Source organism: Ciconia boyciana, chromosome 9 (genome assembly GCF_034638445.1).
Source record: "Ciconia boyciana chromosome 9, ASM3463844v1, whole genome shotgun sequence".
NCBI lineage: Eukaryota > Metazoa > Chordata > Aves > Ciconiiformes > Ciconiidae > Ciconia > Ciconia boyciana.
The window spans coordinates 35,321,518-35,346,906 of NC_132942.1; the positions used below are offsets into that span (position 1 = coordinate 35,321,518).

The 25,389-nt window shown below is 45.0% G+C and overlaps 1 protein-coding gene across 5 annotated transcripts in view; it reads left to right on the forward strand.

Moving 5' to 3' along the window:
* The first annotated feature begins 627 nt into the window (after nt 1-627).
* The window catches only part of KCTD15 (potassium channel tetramerization domain containing 15), a 46,809-nt gene continuing 22,047 nt past the window's right edge, over nt 628-25,389 (forward strand). The window contains exons 1-2 of one of the 5 annotated variants that reach the window (XM_072872730.1): nt 628-1,379; nt 7,206-7,381. In XM_072872730.1, coding sequence (XP_072728831.1) covers nt 7,218-7,381 — 164 coding nt within the window. In that variant the 5' untranslated portion in view covers nt 628-1,379; nt 7,206-7,217. The other 4 variants (XM_072872728.1, XM_072872727.1, XM_072872731.1 and 1 more) reach the window with 4 other exon arrangements.

Below are 25,389 nucleotides of genomic sequence, written 5' to 3' on the forward strand. Positions count from 1 at the left end.
TTGAGGGGGGGTTCCCTGCCGTCGTCGTCGTCGTCCCCCCCCCGGCGCGCGGGCCGGGCGCGGTGCGCGCCCGCGGAGCCGCCCGCGGAGCCCCGCGCCATCGCGCCGCGCGCTCTAATTGAAATGGCGCTTTTGGCCGGGGGCGGGCTGCCAGGGCGCTCCGCAATAGCACAATGCATGTCGATAGACGTCATTTGGTTTTAATGGCCTACAGGAAATTTGGCGTTTACAATGCGAGACATTAGCAAAGGGTGAAAGGGAGGGGGAGGCAGGATGGATGGATGGATGGGAATAATTGCAGCCCCCCCCCCCCGCCTCCGAGACCCCCCGTCCGCAGCCCGGCGGCGCTGGGTGCTGCGGGGGAGGAGGGGGGTCGGGTTTTTTTTTTTTATTATTTATTTTTGAACTTGATCTAGTTTATCAACAAGTGCAGAGTGGGTGCTACCCTAATTGTAACAGAGGAGTCAAGAGATGTGAGAAACGTGCCCTGTGTTACTTATTTGGGAGCTGAAAATTTATGCCTAGTTGAAAATGCCTGGGGAAATATTACATCAGACCAAATGACAATGATTAAAATCAGCTTTTTTTCCCCCCCTTCCCCCCCCCCCCTTTTCCTCCTTCTTCTTTTCAGTAAGTCTGTTGAAGGACGTGACAGTGGCCTGATCCTCCCCAACACCGAACCGTTATCCCCCGGCAGGGCCGGGCCGGGCCGGGCCGGGCTGGGCTGCGCGGGGCTCCGCGGGGCAGCGCGGGGCTCCCGCCCCGACCGCGCCGCGCTGCGCGGAGGGGCTCTGCGGACTGGGGCGCCGGGGGCGCGGGCTGGGGCGCCGGCCGCCTTCCCAGCCCTATTTCATTTTTAAGGGTTGTATTTTATTTTGTTCGGGGGAGGGGGGGATATAAATCTGGAGACCTTCACCAAAAGGAGGGAAAAATATCCAATTTTCATCGCAAAATTAGCTAGGGCGAGAGCAAAGGGCTGAGCTAATTGTAGCCTAATCCTCTGCCCTGCAGGCGTTTGCAAAGCCCTGAGCAAGAATTCGCTTTTTTTCCTCCTCTTCTCCCTTCCCTCTGTTATTTAGAGACGGGATTATTGCCTTTCTTCTCATAACAGCCTCGGCAGTTTCATTTAAAGGCTTTTTTTTCCCCCTCACACACACACACATCCGCACACACACACAAAATAAATAGAAAAAGAAGCAGCAAAAACAGAGAGGGGGAGAGACAGGAGAGAGAGAGAAGCTTTAAAAATAATAATAATAATCACAGCAGGATCTGCGGAGCAAAGATAGTAATAAAAGCAAAAAGCTGAGCCCATCCACACACAAACCCAGCAGAGCCCAAAGCCAAAGCGGGGCTCGCAGATCTCTTCTGAGCTCAAGGTAAGGAAAGCGGCGGCGGCGGCTCCCGCGGCTGCCGGGGCCGGGGCCGGTGCCGGGGCCGGGGCCGGAGCGCGCCGTGCGCGCCGCGCCGTGCTTTGCATTGCATCGCATTGCATTGCATCGCGCTGCACCGCGCCGCGCGGCACGCTCGCGCCTTCTCTCGCGCTCTTCCCCCCCCCCCTTTTTTTTTTTTTTGGAAAGTGCCTCTTCAAACTAACTCGGCTCTTGGCTCCGGAGGAGAAGCGGCGGAGGGGTGTTTTTTTAAAGCTACAGGACCCGTTTGCAGCCGCCCCGCTTTGCTCCTGCTCTGTGTGTGTGTGTGTGCGCGTGTGCGCGCGTGTGCGCGCGTGTGTGTGTATGTTTTGTTTTGCTCCGCTCCAGCATGGGCAGCGCCGGCGGAGCCCCGCGGCCCGGGGTGCCCGCGCTGCCGCCCCGGCGCCGGCTCTGAAGACGGCCAAGCCCCAGCGCGGCGGAGGCAGCGCGGCTCGCTCCGCGCTCTCGCATGGTACACGCGGAGCCGCGGCCGCGCCGCGGGGGTCGGGCGGGCGGGCGGGGTGCCGCGGCGCGGCGGTGCGCGGGGGTGCGCGGGCCGGGGCGCGGGGGCTGGCGGCGGGGCGGCTCGGCACAAAGGGAAGGCGGGCGACAATGGGGAGCGCCGCGTATGGAAAACACGGGCGGGCTGTGAATGAAACTCTGGCGCCAGTGAGAGTGGAAGGCTTGGTTTGGGGTAGACTTCAAACCACTCTAGGCTATAGTTTGCATTTCTGTTCCTGCATGCGATGTGGCACACTTCTGCAAAATTAATACATTAGCCTGGCTAATGCTCACCACCATTGGCTGCACGGAAAATGTACAGGATCGGGGATTCGGGGTTGGCTTTTTTTTTTTTTCCTTGCATTCATCTAAGACATCTCCTTTCTTGTTATGTGGGAATAAGTAAAGGACGCCATGTTGTGCCTTTTTTTTTTTTTTTTTTTTTCTGAATTTTACCTTTGAGCATATAGTGTGTCTTCAAAAGAAAAAGGCAGAAGTTGAGTGACCGGGTGCGTTGCTCGCTGTGATTTCCCTGACCATCAGTAGGGAAAGGCATTTGGGTGACGTGAAACTTGCACTAAATAGACCGGAGACTGCCAGAGATAGGCGGGTTGCGGGGGGGTGGGGGGGACGGAGAAAGCCTTTTTTTTCCTTTTTTTTTTTTTCTGGTAACCAGAGCTCCAGAGGGAGCTCCCCCCCCTCTCCTGTAAAAGTTTTGGGCACGATCTCCTCTGTCACTCGGTCCAGTGTTCAGTGAAGCAGCGCGAAGGTGTGTGCAGATGTTTACGGACTTTTAATTTTGGAGCCATCGGGCCCGAGGTTTGCAGTCCCCCCTCCCCTGCTTTGTCTTCAGGCTCGGTTCACGGCGCAGGCAGTTGTCTCCCAGTGGCTCTGGAGGCAGACCCGAGCGGTCGCCGTCCCTGTGTGGAGACAAAGGTAATTGCCAAGTCTGTAGTTGTGCCCCTCTGGCTGCGCTAAACGCAGGCTGGGGAAACGCCGACGTTGCCATGAAGTCACGGGAGCGCCAGGGTAACTTCTGCAGCCGGTGCCTGCCCCAGAGCGCTGGCGATGGGGCGGCCGGGGGGCTGCCGTGGGTGCTTTGCCCCCAGTGCTCTCGTGGATCTGCTGGTGAAGAAATAAAGGTCCCTGGGGAGGGAGAGCAGCTTCCCCGGGAACCCGACCGAGGGACCAGCCGGGGAGCAGCCGCGGGTGCTGCGCTGGTTCCAGCCGGGCCGGGGTCCTGCGGCCGGCTGGACCCCGCTCGGCCGGGCTGCGGCCCCGACCTGCCCTCGCCCCGGCTCCCCGGGAGAGAGCTGCTTCATGGCAGGTCCTTAAACCTGCCGTTTTCATTTCACGTCTCAAATGTGCATGAAGGAATTAAACTGCACGAGTGAATAACAGCATTAGTTTCAATTAATTTTTATCCTGGCAACAATAAACTTTAGAAACAAAGCGCTTTTACATCCTTAATTAGTCTTGCTTCCCATCTGTAGTCTTTTAAGTGCCTGCTCCTTGATTTAACTTTGTCCCTCCTTCAGGGCCGCCTCCTTTTTCATTCTTTTCCCTTTTTTCTCGTTATCCCTTCCAGACTGCTGCCTGTTTCTTCCCTGCAACCTTTCACCTCCCTTGTCCCTATCTGTCTGCTCTGCTCCGTGCAGTTTATTTCTACTGTATTTTCCCAACATCAACAGCAGTATTGGTTACCATGGCCCCGAGCTATGTGCAGAGGTGGGAAAGCTTCATCCGCCCAAAAGTTCTTACACTTTTGAAGTCTTTCTTTTAGTAGGATCTGAAATGTATCATCTAGAGTGTGTATTAAATGAACAGTATTCCTGAAGGCTTTAGAGCAAGAAAGGCAACACCCTGGAAAATTCTGCAGTCTTTCAGCATTCTCTGCCCTAGGGTTATAGCCCTGGGCACGGAGCTGAATGGAGCTCTTACAACTGCCTTCTGTTTACCTTTTATGGTTAAAATAACAGCTTAGCAAAGAAGCAACTTCATGGAGAAACGATTCAGTGAAATCATCTCAAGCTGTAGCAGCATAGCTAGTTTAATCACCCCTAGAGAGCTGAACAACTGTGAGCACAATGGGACACAAAATCATTTTGTGTGTAAATGAGCATGGCATTGTGATTATTTCACTTTGCATGGGCAAATAGTTTTTACAAGCAGTACTTATGCAGTTAGCTTAGAAAGGCAGAAAAAGATAAGCTGGCTCTGAAAGATCTTGGTGTGTAATGTTTGAAAAACTAAATATTCAGATAATTTTGGAATCGGGCTCTATTGATTTTGCCTTCAGCAGGTTCCTGTGTTACTTATTAGAGCAGGGTTATTGCCTGTGTCACTAGTTGGGATGCTGTATCCTGTTGTAGGCAACTAAAGAGCAAGGATTATTTTACATGGTTTAATAAATGAAGTTTGTTAGTGTTTCTGCGATATTTACCCTTAAGGTTTTAATTTTCACATCAGTATTAGAAAATATGTGCATAAAGACTTTCACTGGATAAATACATTTAGGATTTTGCTTTGTGCATAAAATAAGTACATTACTCAGTGTGATGAATTTTAGCTGTGTTTTACATTAAGAAGAGGAAGGAGTCATTAGAAATAGGGTTATGGTACCTTAAGAAATAGGGGTATTTCTTTTTTTGGAGCAATAGGAGTGTTTTCAGTGCCCTTTATGTAGTGCTTAACAATTATGCCCCTTGATAATTTGCTCATGTGAAAATGATGGAATTCCACAACTTTAATAAAAACATAGGATTCATTTTTTTAATACGAATCCTCTCCAACCAGGGGAAAAGCCTGTGTTTTAATTCCCCTTCTCCTCCCCTCCCCCCCAAAAGCCAGTGGCACCCTCAATAAGTATGAAAAGCCATAAAAGTTTGAGAACTATTTTAGCTTTCCAGTGATTTTCTATAATTAAGTGTTTTTTCAATACATGCTCTAGCTGAGAGATGCCAAAAGCAGAGGATTGTTCAAAAGGTCCCTCCAGTGAATAGTATAAATTAAATATCTACTGTGTGAGGATGGCCTCACTGAGAATCTCAGACTCTTTACAGATCAAGGAATTTACTGGTATACTAACATTAAACAAAATCCTAAGATAGCAGCAGTGTTTAAATATGCACAAATAGATTCAGATCACTTGATCTTCAGCTATCTGTGCATATTTTAAAATTGAAGTCTGTATTTCAAGACAAATGGTTAAATGTAAGACGCGTTTACAGAGGACTGGAAGTCCTTTGATTTCATTTGGAAATTGTAACAAGGGGTGCAGAGGAGCCCTAATTAGGCACTTGTTTTGTGAAACTGCGCGAGATTTATTTCTAAGGCAGCTCTGTACCGTGCGAGGTCTGTACCTTTATCATTAGTGATAATACTTGGGGTCTGAACAAAGACAGGGTTGACATTCAGCCTGGATCTTCTGACCCTTTCATTTAAGTGAAGGAGTAGAGAGTGAACATGAGTTTACAGTGCTCTTTGGTAAGAAGAAAAAAAAAACACAACCCTTTGTCTGTGTTGGCAGACAGATGAGGCACCCACAGATTAGTAAACACATCGCTAAAATACTGTAGGTACTTACATACTACATTGTTTTTAAAAGTTAGTTCTTTTATTTATGCTATGTGACATATTTACTGAAGATTGCCCACAACAGGCTCTTGTGGGAAACAAGAAAGCAATGTCTTCAGTCATGAAAGGATTCAATCACTTTCCTTGAAGGTGGTGCTGTAGTAAAAATGTTAATGCCCAATTTTGCATCGGCTGACACAGAAGTCCTAGGACAGAGTTGGTATTTGCTTCGTGTTCAGTGCAGATGTCCGTCCAGCCTCCGAAGAGAAAAGGATGTGGATTCATAATGGGGTGATGTATTTCTGTGCTGTAGATGCAGGAAATTCTTAGGAGCTAAGCAAGATGAAATACAGTAAACGGAGATGTGATGACTTTGTGAAGCTGTCCAGATGTGTTAAGATTTTTCAATCCCTTTCTATATAGCTCAGAATTTTTTTTTTCTTTACAAAGAATGTTGCTAATTGTATGTTCATCGAGTGGTGTAGCCAGGCATCTTGTGCAAAATACTGCTAAGAGAAAGGCAAGACCAGCTTTAGATTTCTAAGAAACATTGTCAAAGTAATGCGGGAGAAACAGGAATTCACTTTGCAATGCTGCATGTAAAGTGCTTGTCAGATGTAAGGAAGAGCCTGGGTGCTTGGTAGCATGCTTGCAGAACAAAATACCAAGAAAATTAGATTATATTCAGAAATGTCTTCAGCTATAATGTTTTGCATATGTTGCTTTACCCATAGGGGGGAGAATGGATGGACATTTTCTTAAACTTTTATAAAAGGTTATTTTTCCATTTGACATGTATGCCGTCTATACCGGTTTAACTGAAATCAGCTTTGAGACACACGTTTCATGCAGAATAAGCTGTGCTTTTCTTACAGAAGAGAATTGAGGAATTTTCTTTTGCTATGGTTGTCCTGTTCATTTTTAAGACATTTCAGTATTTTTTACTTTGTACATCAGCTGAAGATTTTGGGACTCAATTCAGAAATTTCATTAATTTTCAAATATTTTTAGAGCAGTAAACATTAGGTAGATTGTTGAATTTGTAATTTCACATGCCAGATTGTACAGTAGTTTCTAACGCGTCTTGTCATGAAAGCATGGGTCAGTTTATAGATCTTACTGTTTTCACTGCTTCCAGGTATTAATTGCTTTCAGTTTGAAAGCTTATTAGTTCTTTATGTCTAATATTAAGGCTTAACTGAAAATTATCCATTTATTTCACAATTATTGAAAATAAACCAGAAAATTGATCTTAGTTTGATGTGAAATTTACTACATATATAAACTAAATGCCTTAGGTATTGAGGAAGTCACTAATTTAGAGGTGTCTCGTTACTGAGACAAACTTGCAAAAACCCCTGAATCCCAATTCACAAATTGGTTATTCGTTTGTCAGGGGATATTTCACATCTAACACATAAGCCCGCGACCTTTAATTAGAATTTTGCAGTTTGTTTTATGCCCCTTGAGGCTGACACCTTGAAATTTTTTTTTCTTGATTTCTTATTGCTAATAAGCATCTTTCTCTTCCCCTCTGGTACTTTGAAGAAAATGATGCAAATACACTTAATTACAGTGGTGGCAATAATTTGTTAGCTGAATATGTGATCAGGCAGATGCAAAAATGATCTGATTAGATCTGTGATCACTCTGGAAAGAAAGGTAACGCACCACTACATTTAAGAGAAACTGTTCTATTTTGCCTTCCCTTTGCAGGAGGGAAGAAGCATGTCCCGTCTGTCTCTAACACGGTCCCCGGTTTCTCCTCTGGCTGCTCAAGGAATTCCTCTCCCAGCTCAACTCACCAAGTCGAACGCTCCCGTGCACATCGATGTAGGAGGACACATGTACACCAGCAGCCTGGCTACCTTGACAAAGTACCCAGACTCCAGGTAAGACCTTGGTGTTTTCAGGCTCGCTGCCCATTTCTGTTCATTGCATGGAAAGAGGCATGTACCTGTGAGGAATATTTCAGTGTGAAATATGATTTATTATATATTCACCAGTTATGAATAATTCAGTTTCCGATTTATACAGTAACTTCACTGGGGTTCTACAGAAAAAAAAAGCCTGTAAAATTTATGTATTATTTAGAGAGTCTATTCATTTTCTCTCTCAACATCTTCTGCGCTCTGCCGATACGTTTGAAGCACCTGTTGGTGTGCTGCCCTAGATTATTTCCAACTGTACCAAGCAACTTCTTTCTTTCAGATTTAGGGAAAAAAAAAGCCTTTTTTTCTTCCTTAAGAAAACAGAACGGCTCTGATACCCTGGGACTAATGGATGCTTCTGTCGGCCAGCCAAAATCCTAACCTCAGTGGCAGCTGTGTGCCTCAGTGTCAGTGGTCATTTCCTTCGGGCAGTGGCCAGCTGACCTGCCCTGTCTGCTTGCAGCTGCAGATTGGATTGAGTCTTTGCATGCTTAAAGGTAGCTGATTTGTGCTGGACAGGTTGGTGACATGTCTGGCGAGATTTATTTGGATCTGGCCAGTATTATCTCAGAGTAGACTCCAGATATGCCAAATTATGAATAGATGTGGCATGAGAGTATATTTTTGTATATGACATAGAGTCTCTTTATGATTTGCCCGGCTTCCAGTCCCATGGGACAACTGGGCACCGTGAAGGATGGGGGATCCTGGGCAGCATCCAGCCTATGAAGGTAGTGTGGAAGGGACCGCTGTGTTAAGGGCTCAAGCGCAGTCATTGCAGCAGTACGTTAAGACGTACCTGATTTTGATTTACAGTTATGATCACTAAACCAATTCAGCTTTTTGTCATTCAGACTGCTTATTTTTCAGGAGGGTAAATGCCTCATGTATGATCAAGAGAAGGTGTGGATGTGCAGTGTCAGGGTGCCCAGCAGACTGGTTAAAGGAGGCACTATTGACTCAAAAGCAAACCAGAGCCCAGGTCAGCAGGTTTCATTGCCAGAGGTTTTGCTACCTGCATGGCCAGTATTTCCATAAGGGGTAGATTTATTTTTTTGGTATGACAACCAGTGTAAAGCTCTAGATTCATTTGAAGATTTTTCCTTTAAAAGAACTAGGGATTTTTGCACAGATTTGGCAGGTTCCCAAGCAATAAATGACATTTATGGAGACACCTTGAAACGCCTCTGATGTCATAAAGCATATGGCTGTGATTTCATTCCAAGGAAAGGGAGCTGCTGAAATTCTCTATGGAAAAGAAACAATTATTAAAATACCTATATTTTACAGTCAGGCCAAAACAATATGATTTTTCTGGACAGTGTCTGTTTAATGATGTCTGTGTGGTACTACTGTAATCATAGGGAAGAAATCTGTTCAGTGGGGAGAGATTTATAACAGAGAAGCAGACAAATGCTTCATGGTATAAAAAATACAGAGAAGATTCAGCAGTTGTAATAGAGTAGCACATCTGTTTCCACATTTTAAAATATCACTGCTGACACTATTTTAAAAATACATCCCATATCAGGCTTCCTTAATAAAAGCTTCACTTATGGAAGCTTTGGGAGAATATACATAAATTCACAGATTTCATTTAAAGAGAATAGAGTAGTGATCTAAAACCTTTTTTCTTTCTGTTTGATAAACAACAAAAGCATATTTCTTCAGATTTTGTACTTTGTTTAAACTGAAAGTACAAAACTGTGACTGACCAGAGCTCACGTGCTGCCTGATGTTTTGCTGTGTACTGTCTTTCATTTGTATTGCTGTATTATCTCATGAGGCTTGAATGCTTTTTCAGCTGCTCAAACTTCAGTTCTCATTGGAGTAAGAGCTTACAGGATGAGACCTGTAAATCACATATAATTTTATAGCAAAAGATAACCCTTCACCAGCATCCCAAGTAGGACATATTGCTACATACATTATGAGGCTGGATGAAGCGTACACTTTAATTTATTATTTTTTCCCTTTTTTTATTTTTTTTTTATTTGTTTTTCTGCAGTGCTGCGTAGTAGACTTGGTTGGTTACCCCCCATTGAGTCTGGCCTGCTCTCATTCCTGGTTAAGGCAAAGTACTTGCAGTTATTTCAGTGGGGATGGTTGGAGCTCCTGGTGGTGCTTCGCTGCCCTGGTGTGTATCTTCCATAAGGCACAGACTGTCTTCGCAGTGGTCTGGCTGGGAAGGGAATCCCGGGTCTCTCACAGGTGCAGGAGGAAGGAGATAGCTTTTCTGAGGAAGACATCTGGAAATAATGCCAGAGCACTGTTAGCTTATGCTCAGAGATAACATGCATGGCCACATATAGAGACATGGCCATACTTGTCTGCACACAGAGCTTTCTGGATTATTTTGAACAGCATATTAAACTCTTGGTTTGAGCGTGAGTTTAAAAGCTTCAAATCTAAGAAATCAAACAACTTTGTAGATTGTATTTCAGCAAAAGATGTAAGCATATGTTGAAATGCTTTGCTAAACCTTAGCTCCAGTCACATAAAATAGTTTATGCTCACTAAAATTGAAAGCTGTGGGAATAAACTTCCTGTTTATTTGTGTTACAATCTCTATTTCTTTCTCTGTGCTCCAAAATCCTAAGTAGGCTTTTAGCTTGTAGTATATACTGTACATGTATGTTTAAAGACACATACAGATTGTGAGCATGTGTATAAATACAGTCAGGGTGTGCATACACAGAGACATCACATGCTAATGGAAAACAGAAAAAAATAAATAATCAAATCGTGTTTATCCTTTCATAGTATTTTGAGGAGGCCCAGTCCTGTTAGGTCCTGAACAAACTCAGTTCACGTTGACTTCAATGGGAGGGAAGAGCTCCCAGCAGCTTGCCAGATCAGGCCCAGCAGGAGCAAGTATAGGTATGACCAGTTCCTGCCTATACCTGCTCTCCAGTCACCCCTCTGGTATGATATAAATTACACCTGACAGCAGGCAGCGTGATACATTTCTTATTGTAATTTGTTAGGATTGACTGTGCTCAGCCCACTCAGCTGGCTCTGCTTGGCTGTTCCCAAGTTATGTGGTTGGCTCTGATTCGGGGAGAGAAAGGACCTGATTCTGGAAGTCTTACTCACGTGAGTGAATGGCTGGTGATGTGAAGTTGGGAGGCCACATCTTGTATCTCAGTGATTCCAGAGTTGTTTCAGAGTAACTTTGACAAAGCCTTTGATGTTGTTTGTATTAGTGCAGCTGCTGTGAGAAGAGCATTTGTCCATTGATTAAATTTGCATAAGTAAAGGGTGCCAGATTAGGCATTAAAGGGGGTAGACGCCCTCTTTCCAGTAAATTTTTATGGGCCACATAAGTTCTCTCATCTAAAAAGGAGAAAACTTGAACAGCGCACAACTGGTGCGACAAAGAAGAAGAGGGTTAAACAGCCACTGTCAAAGATGGTTTCTAAACCACTCACACTCACCTTACACACTACTCTTACACACCTTTCCAGTTGGCTTTTTGAATGAAACGCCATACAAGAAAGCAAGCTGGCCTTTCAGAGGGTGAAAGGCAAGGAAAATGAGAAACATATAAAAGAAATTGTGGTCAACAACAGCATAATGATGGTGGTCACAGAAATTATCTCAGAAATAATATTGTTAATCCCTCTTCTTATAGCTACTTGACGCTGCTTTCCATGCATACCCAAAAGTGCCATTAAAGTTAACGAGCTTTGGAGGTACAAGGAGGCTGATGCTGTCTTACCTGGATCTGAGGCTCAGTTTCAATAGTTTATTCTCCCACCAAAACTCCCAACTCTGGTAGTTGTGAGTTAACAGGTAGAAAGAAAAAAACCCTGTTGAATTCAGTCTAGTGACTCTTACCATGAACATCTTATTTCTAAAGTAACTGTCTAAGTAGACAAATTATTCATCTTTGAGAGCATTTCCTCTAGAAATTCTATTCATGTTTTCACCCAGAAGACCTCTAAAGCAGTCCCTTCACACACTGACACTTCAATATGGATTTATATGACAGATTGTAAAGGCTGCAAAACTCTAGCACATCTATAAAGTGAGTGAGTTGCAAACTGTGTTTATCCAAGGGAGTGAGACAATTCTTACATTTAAAAAATGTAAACCCACACCAAAAGTCCAAGCTCCTAATGGGCAGTCAGGAATACCCAAAGACATTGCCAGATCCTCCTGTCTTACTCCCAGGGAACTCAGTGGCAGACGTCTCATTGACTTCAAGTGGAAAAGAAGGAGAAGTTCCAAATCCCTGTATATCACAGCAAGCCCCAGCGTCTCGATTTCACTGGAAATTTTGATATCACTTTGAATTTCTGTTAGAAAGCAGAAAAGAAGCCTGTCCTTTTCACAGCCCTGAATAGTGTTTTTGACTCGGAGACTTGCTGTGAGCTCCTTGTGAGTTGTTCTGCTATAAAAGGTAAATATATTTACCTTACATTCTTGGTTAATTAGTATTTGTTGTATAACCCTCTATTAAAGATAAGTATGTTATTTTGTTCAAAATGTATTTATAAAAGCTCATGCTTTCTGTGGCATTAGTCTTATGACAAAAGCAAGCAGGAATAATTTTAATTGAAGTGGCAACGTCTAGGTGGCAATGGTGTGGGTGCACAGGACCCAGGGAGCCTCCCCCTGACAGTTTGTAGTGCACCGTGTTTGGGACCTCTCTGCTCCCAGCCTTTCCTCTTCAGGAAAATGGAGCTTTTTGGTCCCATGGCCCAAGGCATGCTGAGCCAGTGCTGACATAGCGCATGTCCTGATCTCAGCTCTTGGGGCATCTGGGCTTTACCACCTCCGTCCCTGGAGGCTCTGTCCTCCAAAGAGAACCAGCACCGGCTTTATTAACTGTTTCAGAAACTAATGACCTTAGCTGTTACAAGTTTTCCAGGCATATGCCTGCCTCACTTTCCTCTGAACCCATGGACTTTTTTGGTGATTTGCAAAGGAGTCCCCTAAAGTATGTCTTCTCCTCTGAGTGTTTCTTGTCAAAAAAACTGTCATTCTTGTATAGAGCCACCTTCAGACAAGCCCTCCTACCAAGCATGGCCTTCTGATTCTAGCTGCTCTGTAGGTATCTGTTGTTTTTAATTCCCCTACCTTTTCCTCCAGCGCCTCCATCTCTCTGGGTGTTGGAGCTCAGCACTGACACCTGAGGTCTTCCTCTTCTCCCCCCTTTTCTGCAGCCACACCAAGCTGGACTGAGTTCAGGGGAATGCTCTTCTCCAAGTTTTAGGACCCCTCTGTTGTCCCTGGCAGAACAGGATTGCTGACCCCGTATAGCCAGGTACAGTGGTTTCATAAGCTCAAACACACCTGCTACCAAGATCTACAAGACAGATTTTCCATATCATCCTTTACACTAAGGGCTCTGTACAGGGTCCTGCTCTGCACTTCTTGGGAGGGAGCAGGGAAATTCCTACTTTGGATAAGTTTATGCTATATAATTCTCCAGGCTTAGCATACTTGAGAGCATTTCACATTTCTTGCTCACATAGAAGGAATCCAGTGTCACTCTTATAACTTACTTGCTAATTTCCCATCAAATCTGTGTATTATTGATGTTATTGCCTGAAAGAAGTGTTCAGTTAGCAAATTTTGTCGCTTACCCCCTGCTGGCAGTTAGGGTGTAAATCAGTCCTTGAACAAGGCCTGTACTCTGGACAGGTTAAGGAGTGAAGACCAGATTTGTTCATAACCAGAGATTGTTGGTGGCTGCGAAAGCACAGCACATTGGAGGGCAGGATCCCGGTCTGGAGCAGAAGTGGTGTCAGCTCTCCTGGGCCAGCACAGCCTCCTGCCTGCACCACTGCAGCATCAGTAGTGTTCATCCTGACTTAGGGGTCCCCCAAGCCTCTCCATGCCACTGCCATTCCATGCTGCTCACCCACCCAGCATCTGTATAGTGTCTTATCCCTCTTCAGTCCCTCTCTCATCCCTGCACACCCGCTAAATGACTCTGTTTTAAGCACAGTGAAGGACATAGGCAAGCATGCTGCCATGACACATTGCCCCCTTCATAAGGTACTGCTTTTCCCACTGAGGTCAGTTGTTGAGCGCCCTGTTTGTGGGGTGACACCAGGCTCTGACGCTCACAGGCTATGAACTGTTGTGTATTACCCAAAAGGCAAAGAGTTTCTGAGTTGGAGCCAGCAGCCCACATTCAGGCAAAGCGCTACAAAACGCGCCTGCATGCGAGCTGCAGCGCAAAGCTCATTAATTTTAATAGGTATTGTGAACTTAAACCGTACACAGACTTTAAAGCAAAACACCTGAACAGGCAGGAGCAAGTGTTTTTCCTGCATGTTGTAAATGCTCAGAGATGCAAGTTATGGGCACGGTGCACGAGCACTGCGCACACGTAATGACACTGCGCACCAGCACGGCAGCTCTGCAGAGAGGGGTGCGCCTGCCAGGGCTCCCCGGGGCTCTGCCATTGTTCAAGGCGATCAGGTGTACGCTGCAGATGAGAACAAGTAAAAGAGCAGAAAACCAGAGGTTTTGGTTATATGCAGTACCTTTTCTGAATTAACATAAGAATTTTCATGGAGATTAGAATAATTTTTTGTTTCATTTCATGCACCTGCAATTTACAGATAAATCTTGTGAGTTTTTCTTATTTGGTTGTTAACTGAGCAAATCTCTCTTTGGTTTCCAAGGGAATTTTGACCAGCAGAACAAATAAGGAAAGAAATCCGTAAAAAAGGGCCTTTCCCCTTCCCATCCTCTGTCTCCCCCCAGCCTGCATACAAGCCCATGGGTGTTGCACTTACCAGAGTGGGAGCTGGAGCAAGTGAAAGAACTCTTGTTCCCAGGCTACTGAATCAGTGTAAAACAAACCAGTCTTTCCCCATCTGCAAAGCCAAATATTGCTGTTTTGTATGGGTGCTGCGTGGCTGAGGTCACACAAGGCCATGCAGCACTTTGATAAGCTCTGGGAAAGGTGTGAAGCATGGCCAGACGTGCGTTGCTGCTAGGATGCATCCAGCACAGCTCCCGGGTAGCATGCAGGGCAGAGCACAGTGGGTGGAGGTGAGGAACTGCTTTCTCTTGCAGACGGACTGGCCGGAGCACCTACGGCAGGAGTTGCACCCGTCCTGGGTCTGTGAGCACCAGGGCATGACTGTGCCAGAGGAGGGGTGCGTGGCTTGGCCGCTATGGGAAGTAAAAATAACCTGTAACAGGGATGTAGTTACAACTTGGAATAATGCTGTTAGATACCCTGTCTCTAGCTTTCACTAATGGGAAAAAATCCTGGATTCGGGGTCTGGCAGAGCCCATGGAAGCACACCATGATAGCAGATTTTCCCACGTTACCCAGGGCTGTTGTTGCACAGCTGGAGTGGTAGCTTTAGTGGTGAAGGAGAAATAGTCCCTGTAACCTTAACCCTTCACTCCAGTGACTTGGGGAGACAGGAGGGAAGGAATTTATATGGAAATAGATTCCTCAGACCTGTCTGCGTCCACCTCTCCAGGATCTCCTACAAACTGGCATGTAGGGAGCCACAATAGAACCGAGCTGTCTGCTGTGATAAAGGTGTTTACTCCTTACTGGACTTCATAACTGCTGCCTTGCCTGGCACGGCTGCTGCCTGGGGACTGCCCGCAGGCTCTGGAGAAGAAAGCAGAGTTTACCCTTTGGGAGTACAAATCTTACTGTAATTGGGTGCTGATATTGGGCCCTGTCGATGAATGAATTATTTGTGTGTTTACTTGGAATATTTGATGAAACGTACAAGAAAATACTGCTTAGCTGGTCTCTGAAGAACACTTTTTCGGAAATTACTGTTCCTCTGTATACATTTACAGCCTCGGTTGCGTGGAGTTCTAGGCATAAATGGGTATTACGGCATCTAGGAAGGGGCAGACCAAGTTAGTCATGGAGAGGAGAAGATAGCAAATCACTCTTGTCTGACTTATCAAAATAAAATTATGTCTGTGTTGCTACACCTGGCACAGGCTGCTCAAAAAACCCTGAATCTGAGAAAATTGCACATTCCTATCCAGATACTAGCTTATTTGGCTTGGCTAGTCAAAAGGAAGAACAGGCTTCTCTGTGCAGCTCGTGCAGCCTGGCTGTGGTCAGGAGGGATGTCACTTACGGCCTCTGAGAGGAGCCCAGAAGATGAGTGTTGAACAGCGTCTCCACTACCTTCGGTGCAAAACTCAGCTGACGCTGTCTCCTTTTCTGCTCTTCCTTTCTTCTGCGAGGATAACGTGACTGTAGCTGAGTTACACTTAGCACATTAGTAATTCCCACCCTTCCTGCTTACAACGGGTTGAAAACTCATCTGATTTATTAAAATTCACACAGATAACCCAGCAGACAAGGAGACCAAAAATTCAACTTTTTTTTTTTTTTTTAGCACTCTATATTTATAGCAGTTTCTGAGGTTAGCTGGTCAAGTACTTTGTAATTTCTTTCATTGCTTCTTTTGCTTACCACTCACCTGACAGGGCACTTTGGTGCCAGCAGCGCAATTTAAGTGTTTTTCGGCAGTCATTTTCAGGGCAGTAACATGAAAAGCATTAGCACCATATTTTGAGAAACCACTCCCATAGGATACTGTGGGAGCAACCTGTCTCCTCCTTTTCTGTGCTGCTAGCGGAGGCTGTTTTCCTGCTGATGAGCATGGTGTAAAGTACCCCACCTGTGCTCAGGTTCACAGTGGTAGCCACTTTACGCTTAAAGCAAAGGGAATGTCCTCTATTGATTGCTTCTTCATCCAGCTCCCTCATCGCATGGAGAGAGTTATGTAAAGATGCGGATTTGGTAGCTTTGTGCTAGAAATTGTATCCTGAGGTCACAGCTAACCACCGCACCAGTGGAGCAGATGAGGCGTTACCTCTTCATATTTGGTCTTTGAATACACGTCACTGGTGTTTGTCTTTTGGTTTATAAACTTCTGATTTATAAAGACCCTGCAGTGGCAGGTAGACCTGGTCTGCTTAGGGGGATATTTCATGGACTACTTAGGAAGTTTATAAAACAGACTCCCTAGATTATGAAGCAAGGGGGTATCTGTTTTGTAAGGAACATGTTATGAAATGAATTTGTCTCTAGGCCTAACTTAATTATTTTAATGATCCCACTGGTGGTTGTCGTAGGTGTCGTTCTGTGGATATATTGTGACCTACATGCTTGTGATCATTTATGAAATCTAAGATTTAAAAATACATTGGACCTTATTAATTCCTTGCCTACTTTCACTGAAATAAATGGAGGTGGTTTGGATATTGGTATGTTGGGCCAAATCTCTCTTCCAGTGAAGTCAATTAGACTTTTACCATAAGCTTAAATGGAAACAAAATAAGGCCTATTCTTTTAGAAAACTGCCCTAATAATAAACCTGGGCAAAGTAATCCCTAGTGTAACCCTGTTGACCTCTGTGGCGTTACACCAGGGATGTATACTGATGTGATGTGTGGAGAGGAATTACGAGAACCTGAACATTGTAGTAAGACGCTTCTGCTGGGTATCCACAGTACTCAGTCTCAAAAACATCCGAAGGTGTAAATCCAACAGGCAAATGCAGACAAAGCATTGTGCACTTACAGGTGTGTGCATGTACCTTTCCTGGTCAGATGGCCTTCCCAAGAGGTGACTCTGCTGTTTTGAAGGAGTTACTCCAAATTTGTACCTGTATAACTGAAATCAGAATTAATCTATTCATGGATTAATAAAATCTTTAAGAACAAAGTGCATATTTAAATAGAAGAAATATGCAGGCATGCAAACACAGGATTCATATGTGAAAGCGTAAGGGAGGCTAGATCTCTTGAGCACAGAGTAAGAAGATGGTGTGGAGGATGCCAGGCTGTAGCTGACACAGGTCGTGCCCCATGCTGCTGGGCCCTATTGACTTTGCCAAGTTTCTCTGTTACGTGAAATGTAATAACTTGATGAGTATACCTAGTCCTTGCAGCACATCAGCTTGTTCCCTTGTGCTGTACTGACATTAAATGCGTAATCTGGTGATCGAAACAGGTAAGTATTGTCAATCGCTCTCATCCCTGGTATAACTCCATCGATACAGAGTTACACCAGGTTGGTGGCTCTCCTAACCCAATTTGATAGCTGGGAGAAGCTGCAGAGCTGGAATTAAACTCCAGCATTATAAACTCGTATCTCCATGCTCTGTCCACCAAACTGCCTACTCTTTCACCTCATCTGCTGTGATTAGCATGTACTTCAATCTTTTGATGCTTAAAAAAGAAATGACACCTGTAAACATTTTAGAGGGGTTTGTTTTTTGTTTTTACCTGATTTGCTCTCACTTGAAACTCAGGCAGGCGGGATGGCTATTGGCTTCACATGCGTGCACGATTGCATTCCTTATTGATGCAGTCACTGTGACAACTGCCTGCCTGTCAGAGCTGGGCACCAGGGCAGATAGGCTGAGCAGAAGTATTCCGGTGTTCACCTGTACTGTGTTGATTTTACTCTGCTGCAGCACGGTGTGCGTTCAAAGGCTAAAATTCTGCTTTTTTATCTGCTGAGGACCACATAAAGCAAAACCTGAAAGGAGTCCTGCACGTGGATGCTGGGAAGCTGTTATGCAGCATTTGCACTGTTACTCTTAGTCAGACTCAGAAGGGATCAGTTGGCAAGCATTGGAAACTGGATTTGCACCGTAAAGCTGAAATGCTGAAGGAATCCCAGTCCAAAGGGCAGGCTCCTGTTACGCCTCTCTCCTAATGGAGTGCAGATGGTACCAGTGCTGCAGGTAATCCATTTAGATCTGGTAGAAGCTTTTGCAGCAGCAAATCTCTCTTGAGAAAGCGGACAATGAAAACTAGAGACTCTATTTAACCTCTTTGATGTCATACTGTGTTATGCCAACAAGTTGTACCAGTATGATTTACACCAAAGGCTGCAGCTTTGGCATTTGGGGAATGTGGTGTGCCTTCCACGAGACCACTGCCTAAATTCTGCTGTTGCAAAACTTGCAGACAATTTCACGGACAAATTTGGCTAGTGGAACTCCATGGGAACCAGTAGATGACAATAGAGAAACTGGGTCCTCTGCTTGTGCTGGGGTTGTCTGGGAGGGAATGAGGGCTGAATTTGGGCCAGTAGTACTTAACACTGCTGTTGAATGAGGAAAAAAGTTCAATGACCACTTTTTAATCTTACAGAATGGAAAAAAATCACGCATGGATTTGTAGACAGTTCCAAAAATATTTCCTCTTCTGTTCACATCCAGTTATATTCTGTTTGCAGATGTGAGGGTTAAAGCGGGGGCCTGCTTCTGCTTTCAATTAAATCAAAGGATGTTTTGGCCTTGACTTCACTGGGACCAGAATCAAACCCATGACCATAGTATTGTATTTAAGAATGAATCTTTCGCAGTCACATAAGAAAGCCAGGTTCAGCTTTCAGTACCTCATCAGAGTCCAACAGTTAACAGTTTTCTTATTATTTTGAAGTTTTTTCCAAGCTTAATTCCATAGGGCGAGCATGCGCTGTGCAGCAGGTGTATTGCTGTCTCCTTCCCGGGTGCGGGTTCCCTCTCCGTAGCCCCTAGACAAGGGCTCCCCCTTTTTTTGGGAACGTGGCTGCAGAGCTGGGCTCTTCCCAGTGGACGTGTCGGCAGGTCACTTCCTCTCTGTCCCTGCTCTTGTCCGGCTGCAGTAACAAAAAACCTACTAGGAATGCCTCTTCAGTTCTGCCTTTCATCTGCCAATGGCTCAGGCTCAGCAGCAGAAACTATTACACAAGCGTTCCTACTTGTTGTGGATATAACGGCTTTGGTGGCTGTTTTACTTTCAAAATAGCTTTTTAACAAATCGTTCTTGACACGTTCAGTTTCTTTAAGTGAACAGCCAGGAAAAATATGTTGGGTGCAGCTTAAACAAATGTAAGAATAAACAGGAGCATCATTCATTCATCATTCTAAGTGTTATGACAGAAATACGGATGGAGAGAACTGGATGCAACTTCCCAATCACGTACATGCTTGTAGAGAATTATAAGCAGTTACAGCCTGCCTGCAACTCCCCGCAATGTCTTTGTGCCAGAGCGAGCAGTGGTGTGAGCTGTACCGGAGGTGTACAGTAGTGTAATTGCAGCAGTGCTGCATTCTGGGACTGGGCAAAATTGGTGTCGTTTACGCACTGGAGGACAGAAGGATGGGCTGCAGGAAAAGCAAATAGAGGAGGAATGTAAGATAAGCTGGTTTTTTCCATATTATCGTTCTCAGCAACACAAGAGCATTACCAGTTTAGTGAATCAGCATACCAACCAACTGCCCAAGCAGCATGGGCAGTTTCTTTTAAGCAGAAAGCTAATTTATCACTACCCAGAGAGGCTGGTATCATTCCTGTTCACAGCAGTGGAGAGTGTCCCGATGCAGCGGAGGCAGGTGTGGGCACCCAGGGTAGCCTGGTGCTCCTGCTCATCCCAGGCAGTGCGGTGCTGCAGAGTCCCGAGCAGCCCTGTGCCTGGGAACTTTTTCCTGTGGATCTGGAAATAAATAAAAGAATCATAGGAAAAAGCTGCGTAGCTTTCATTTGTCTGAGATGAGAAGTAAAGGGCTGTGGCTTTAGCAGATTAAATATTCTAGCTGTTCGCACGAGCAGCAGGTACCAAAGGGAAAGGGTTAGCTGTCACCATTTACACTTTATAAAAGGTTGTGCAGCCCTTGAGTATCCATCCCTCTTTCTCCTGCTGTGTACTGAAACATACTGGTTTCACAGCACCCACACATGCAAAGGATGTGGAGGGCCAGACTTGCACCCTGAAAGGTAAATGAGTTACATTTGAAATTTTCCCTGCCTTCGCCGACTCCCAGTGGGCGTTCCGCTCTTGACTTCAATGAGTGAGGATTTAGCCCATTTATATTAAAATAAAACTAGTATCTGCATGTTTTCCAACCTCCCAGCATGCCCAGTTGTACAAGGGTGATGTTAATGGAAGTAATGTCCAGATCTAGTCAGATTTGAAAATCTTAGTAAAAATACTGAGTTAGCTCCCACTTGAAGTTACAGCAAGTAGGTGAGGTGAGAGCTGGCATTTGGTGCAACCCTGTTCTCATCAGGGCCCTCATAGCACCATGATTTAGGTGGAAGGGATGGTTAAAGGAATAGCAAGAAAAGGCTTGTATAGGCAGGAATGTTTTATTTGAATTGTGCATCTTCTCATGTATTAACAACTTAATTCTGTTGAGTGCCCGCAACTCCCACAGAGTTTGAACTGAAATGCAGTTCTTGCAGGATTGGGACCTTTGGGAAACTAGGGAATGCTTTGGGAAACTAAGATGCTAGTTTAGGAGTTTGTTTTAAATTAAAGAATTTTTGTTCCTGCATTGATTTTCATGGCCAAAACTTAGTTTAAATTTTCTGTTGAGAAAACGTGAAAGGCCAAGAACCCTTGCAGGGCTCAAATCAGACCAGCAGCAACAATGGCATAATAAAAATAGGGTACTTTTAGCAATATAAATTTGTATTAATATTTTTAATCTTCACCAGCTGTTTAGACAAAAGTTCAGTTAGAATGAAGTAAAAGACACAAGAAGAGCAAAATTAACCTGAACTTTATACTGGAAAAAATGATAGTACTGCAGATCCAGCTAACGTATGCTTCTTTAACTTCAAATGTAAGTTCACAATTTAAAACAAAGAGAGGAATTCCCAAATAGATAGGTATTACCTACAATGTGTGAACTTCAGTGCAGTTACATAGACTTCGGCATATTTCACTGAAAGGCTAACATTTAGCTCCTACCGCTAGCAAGTTCTGTGTTTTGAGGGTTCGTATTATATTGTAATATTATTTGGTTGCTTTTATTAAAAATATGCAAGTCAGCCAGACTCTGCCCTTCTCACTCTCCCCGAGTAGTTACTGCTTGTTAGGAGTAGGGGTGGCAGAACTGGCCTATCTTGAACTACAGTAACTGCAGCCTCTCCGTGTGCATTGGGCTGCCGTGCATCTGCACACCCGCCATGGTCAAGGCCTCTGTTCTGGTCATGGTTACTGCAGAGCAGCTCAGCCAGACCAAATGAATGCAAACGGTATGGTTAAGCATCAAAAACTAATGGGAGGCTGTTTGTCACTGTCCCTGTTACAAAGGATGAACAAGCCACGTCAGTGGCCCGTAGGGAACTTTTAATGGAGAAGTGCAAATTGTACCTGTATTTGAAAGTTACTTTTTTTTCTTGTTAAGCACAGCAAATGCATTTCGTGACTGATGACTTAAATAAAGGTGGTGGGATGCTGATGTGTATAGCGAATGAGTGCTGTTCTGTCTGTATGTGTCTAGTTACCCTGCCTGTAAATGTGGTTATACGCCAAATGCAATGAAAGGATTTGTAATATAGCAATTAACATACTAGAAACCGTTTGTTTAGTGAAGTCTTTTTAGAGCTGTTAAAATAACACACTAAGATACAGAAATGCTTTAATAAGGCAAAATAAAATCATTAGCCTGACGGAGGGCTGGATTCTGCCACCGTTACTCATGGCTAAGCGGCACTTTGCTCCTGAGCTGTTGACTCCACACGAGAGGGGTGGCAGAAGCAGGGCCCCGGGCAACAAACACACTGCTGATAAATTTGGGATGAGTGGCCAGTGCTGATGGGCCTAATCCCAGTATCCCAATGAGGTGAAGGGCTTAGGGTTAATACCTTTGTAAACATGGTGGGAATGAAAAGCCTGGAAAGGAAAGCTCATGGGAGCCTCAGTTCCCTTAGTCACCAGTCTGCCTGTTGTAATGGTTTGACCACTCCTCCTCCTCCTCCCTCAAGATCTGATGGGATGCTTGGCCGCACGGATGCAGGACCAGGGTGGCTCTTGACTACCAAGAGAATTTTTTAATGCAGGAAAAGACACTCGCTTCTCTACCCAAGATTAGTGTTTCCAGTTTCTTATCTTAACTGCTAATTTATGTATAGGCAATACTGTTGCTACAAATTAAAAAATAAGTGTAATGTATCAAAATCTAAAAATACATATATATTTCCATGAAATTCTATATGAAAGTCACCCGCCAAAGTGTCTTAAGTGTGGAGATAGCAACAGGCGGAAGAGAAAGAGCTGTAGGATCTCTTATCCTTGCCATGAATGCTTTGTGGTATTTTAAAAATAATAGGTAATTTCCACTTCAGTGGATTTTATTACCTGTTGCTTCAGTGGACTTTAATTGATAGTAACAGAGAACTGAAAACATAATTGTCCATGCCTTTGTTTTAACTACAAAATCCATTACATATCTGATTTTGCTTTTTAGTGATGGTATAAAAAAAAGAAAAAAATTCCTTGCAGAACTTCCTAAGAATGATTCTGCATGGTAGATGATAATGTTATTTCTGGATTATTGACTTTTAAAAATACATGTTGATACTATATAGACTAGCTCTGATCTATTGCAAAAATAGATATTCTAGCCTGAACAGGAAAATACAAAGTATTAAATCTAGGTAATAGATCCTGCAGTTCCTTCAGGTGCTTAATAGTTAATGAGTGTAATATCCTTCAAAAGCACTGAAAGTGAGCATATGGCTCAAAAAACTCCTATGGCATTCCAGGATCAGCGTTGGAAGGCAGGAACAGAAGGTTATAGGAATTGGAGATGGATAAACCTGTTACCTTGTGAGTTACCTCTTCCATCCCTCTGCTGAGATAGGACTGTACTACTTGATGCTCTTTTCTTGTTAAAAATTGAGAGAGGGGTTTTGGGGTCACAGGCTTTAGTATCTGCATTTGGTTCTCGCAGGTCAGTTTTGTGCTTGAATGCGGTCGCTCACTTTTGCCATCAGGATTGAAGGGTCCAGGGCTGAGCAATGCCTGTGCGGGGCGAGGCAGTGCCTGTAGGACACTGGCATCTGAGGCTGTCCTGCTGAAACGCAGGTGCTCACCCTGGTTTTCTAGGAGTGGTGGGAGAAGGAGTCGGTGGTTGGGGTGGCTTGAGCACGCGCGGAGCTGTGACCTGCCTAACACTGCAGGCTTGATGTCTGCAATCCACTTGGGAATAGAAGCCGGTACCTGATCTGGGCTTACTTATGCCAGAAACCGCCTTTGGGGCACCTCTCTGTGTCTTCAGGCACATGAACTGGTCCCAAAGCACACGTGGCTGCTTGGATTTCATAGTTTGCAGAGCAGCAGTTTATACCCCCAATTTAACACTCAGACTCTCCCCCTCCACTTTTCCCCATCACTGTACAAATAAAAGATTTAAAAGATGCTTAAAACAAAATTCTCCCCAGCTGAAACATGCTCCAAGCCAAGTGTATGCCTGAAGCAATCTGAGCTGGTCAAGATGTTATCTTTGATTAAAACGGGAACTGTGGCAGAGCTGTAAGGGCAAAGCCCGCACAGAGTTTCTGCACCGTACCGCAGCCAGGCTGCGTGTGCACAGATCCGCGCTGTAGACGGTGCCTCTCCTTAGCGTATTGTCCCATAATTGGAGAAGGGCTTAAAATCACCGGTCAGGTAGCAGGGTGTGTGTGAAGTTATGGTATAACCATACAACAGAGCTTTGTTTATGGACTTTCACACTAATTAAGCTGAAATTTTAAATTGAGGCAGATCAGAAAACTTACTGCAGCCAGATGCAACCTTTAGCCACGTTCCTCTCTGTACAGGGCGTGAGTGAGCATGTGTCCTGGCAGAGACAACATTTTAACGTCTCCCTCATAACTACTGTCGGGCCAGAAGGCAGAAGACACCCGTTTGCTGCTCAGCTGGGTTATCCCTGTCCTCCTCTGGCCAGCCCTGCCTGCTTTTCGGACGGGTTGGGTGTTTTAACATACCTCCCTGGGGAAAGCAGCTGCAGGTGCTTTCTCCATTACAGTTTACTTTGCTGGGAAGTTGTGCATAAACTCAACCAGTTTTACAGTAAAAATAATGGAAATAGGAAAAACACTACTGTAAAGATCCAGCAGCACCATCCACTGCCCACCCCGGACCGTGCTGCTGCAGCTGGGATGTAGCAGTGCCAGCAGAGAGCTGGCTCCTGGCACGCTGGTGTTGGGTAGAGCACAGCCGTTCCAGTGGCTTTCCACTTCTCTTTTCCAGCAGTTACTTTCTTGTGATGGGACAAGTAACAGACTTTCTTGTAACAGATGTAGCTACGCAGACAGCAGTGCCAGACACAGTGTAAGGCATTCCGGTCTCTCAAGCACCTCTGCTCCAATTCACAGCATTTTTTCTCTTCCAAGCAGATAACAGTATCTATCCTACCCTCCTTGAACAAATATTTAAGAGATAAGCAGCGCTGTTTGTGCTCAGCAGCAGTAACTGGACTCTGCTCGTACACCTGGGACGCTTTGCTAATGTGTCCCGCGGGGCAGTTTCAGGTCATGCTTGGTGTCCCGGCTCTAAACAACCCTCTTCCTCCGCTCTGTGGCATTTCCCACAACTGCTGCCTCCTCCTCCTCCAGCTCCCCAGCAAGGCCCAACAGCCAAGTACAACTGACAGCCGCCGTATAAAACGCAGGGAGAGCTGCAGAGCTCATGTCGGCTTCGCTGTGCGTTTGCGCCGAGTGGAGCAGGAGGGTGCACGGAGGAGCAGCAGGTACAGCGGAGGGCACTGAGTGGAGCACAGACCCGCGTGCTTGCAGGACCCACAGTCAGGCATTTCTCTCTTCTTCCCCTCTCCTCCCATAAAATTCGGAGAGAGACACATTTTAATGACAGTTTGCTGAAATGTGCACTCCCTGCTGATTTGACATTGGGCAGAAAAAGTGTCTACAGAATCAATTTTTAATAAATGTAAACAACTAAATTATGAATGACAAAAATATCACTGAACAGTTAAATATTAATCACGTAATTACTTAAATTAATACTTTTAGTGCAATGTTGTGATAGAGAGTTTTACTTATGCAGCATCGCTGCACTGGCTGGGCGGGTGCATGGGGGGGACGGGACCGCAGCGACCCCCCGGCGCTGGGGCTCAGGAGCAGAGGGCTCTGCTGGTGCTTGCCACGACCCCTGCTGCTGGCTGTCCCACAGGTCCCACAACACTGGGTGCTCCTCTTAAAGC